Here is a 1,272-nt window from a genome sequence, read left to right as displayed (position 1 = left end):
CTCCATGTGCCCCAGCATTGCAGTGTTCACAAGCTGTGCTGGTACCTTGAGGTATGTAGAAAAAACATTTAAAGCTGTCTGTTTCCGAATCGTTGATTCTTTCAATCGGCATCGAATCTTCAGATTCTGATTCAGCCAAATCAAATTGGGGACAGTGATCTGAATCAACTAATCAAATCACTGTCCCTGATTCAGGGTGAATCTGAATCGAATAGGGCCTGCTTTGCACACCCCTACTACCTTGCCTTAGTAATAGTAGGTAATAGAAATGCCAGCTATGTGTAAGTACCAAAAAGCCCACTTCCTTGGCTGGAAAACCACCATTTAGATGTACAAAGGGTAATAAAATTCCACCCTTAATGCTCTTATTTTATTACAGTTAAGAGAGATTCTTCAAATCATTTAAAACTTTTTCCTGTGGAGGGCTTGTGTGTGATTTGTCTTTGTTATGTATCTTTAGTAATATAAATCAAAATTGTAGAGCATATATTGCATACAGTAAATCATAACTTTTTGTTATATAAATTAACATGCTACATATCAATTGATTTCTTTAAGACCAACAGAACTTTTTAGAAGCTGCAGTGCTCAGTCAGACCAAGGAGCTATGAATGACATGAAGCTTTGGGAGAAAGGAAGTATTAAGATGCCATTTATAAATATTCCTGTTCTTGATATTAAAAAATGCCAGCCAGAAATGTGGAAGGCAATTGCTTGCTCACTGCAGATTAAACCTTGTCATAGCAAATCGAGAGGAAGTATTATCTGCAAGTAAGTACATTTAAAAATAATTTTCATAGATGCTGTTTATGGTTTACATGTGAACTAAAAAGTACTTTGTAAGATTTTGGTAAGACAAATACAAACACACAAGGAATATGATCTTGCACGTTTGATGTTCCTTACAATGAAGTTAGTACAAGTTCCCCATAAATGGAGAAATCTTGATGCGTCTATTGTAAAGTCTTTTTTCAGGGTTTGTACCCCGCTTTACATATGTAAATAGACAAGACAGGAAAAAAGCTGGAAAGCGAGTAGAGGAATTTGTTCAAGGTCCTTGCAACAGCTGGAATAATATCTACATCTGACTCAAGTTTCCTGTAAACTAAAATATTCTGGCCCTCTTTCCTTGACCTAATTTTTGCATCATATCTGAAGAGCTAACAATTTTATTGATGTCTGCAGTGCTTGAAAAGGGTAAAAAAAATTGTTCCTTGTACCTAAATTTAATTTATCAAATATGTATTCTATTTTTCGTTTTCACTCGTGCAG

General features: G+C 35.3%; 1 protein-coding gene across 3 annotated transcripts in view; it reads left to right on the top strand.

Moving 5' to 3' along the window:
- RECK (reversion inducing cysteine rich protein with kazal motifs) overlaps window positions 1-1,272 on the top strand; it is a 110,775-nt gene that overhangs the window by 60,548 nt on the left and 48,955 nt on the right. For all 3 annotated transcript variants that reach the window (XM_025198300.1, XM_025198297.1, XM_025198299.1), the window contains exon 11: window positions 559-771. In XM_025198300.1, the coding sequence (XP_025054085.1) occupies window positions 559-771 (213 nt within the window). The remainder of the gene's footprint in view (window positions 1-558; window positions 772-1,272) is intronic.

This window comes from Alligator sinensis, unplaced genomic scaffold (assembly GCF_000455745.1).
Source record: "Alligator sinensis unplaced genomic scaffold, ASM45574v1 scaffold428_1, whole genome shotgun sequence".
In the NCBI taxonomy this organism is placed as follows: Eukaryota; Metazoa; Chordata; order Crocodylia; family Alligatoridae; genus Alligator; species Alligator sinensis.
This window is presented reverse-complemented; position numbering and strand designations above follow the sequence as displayed.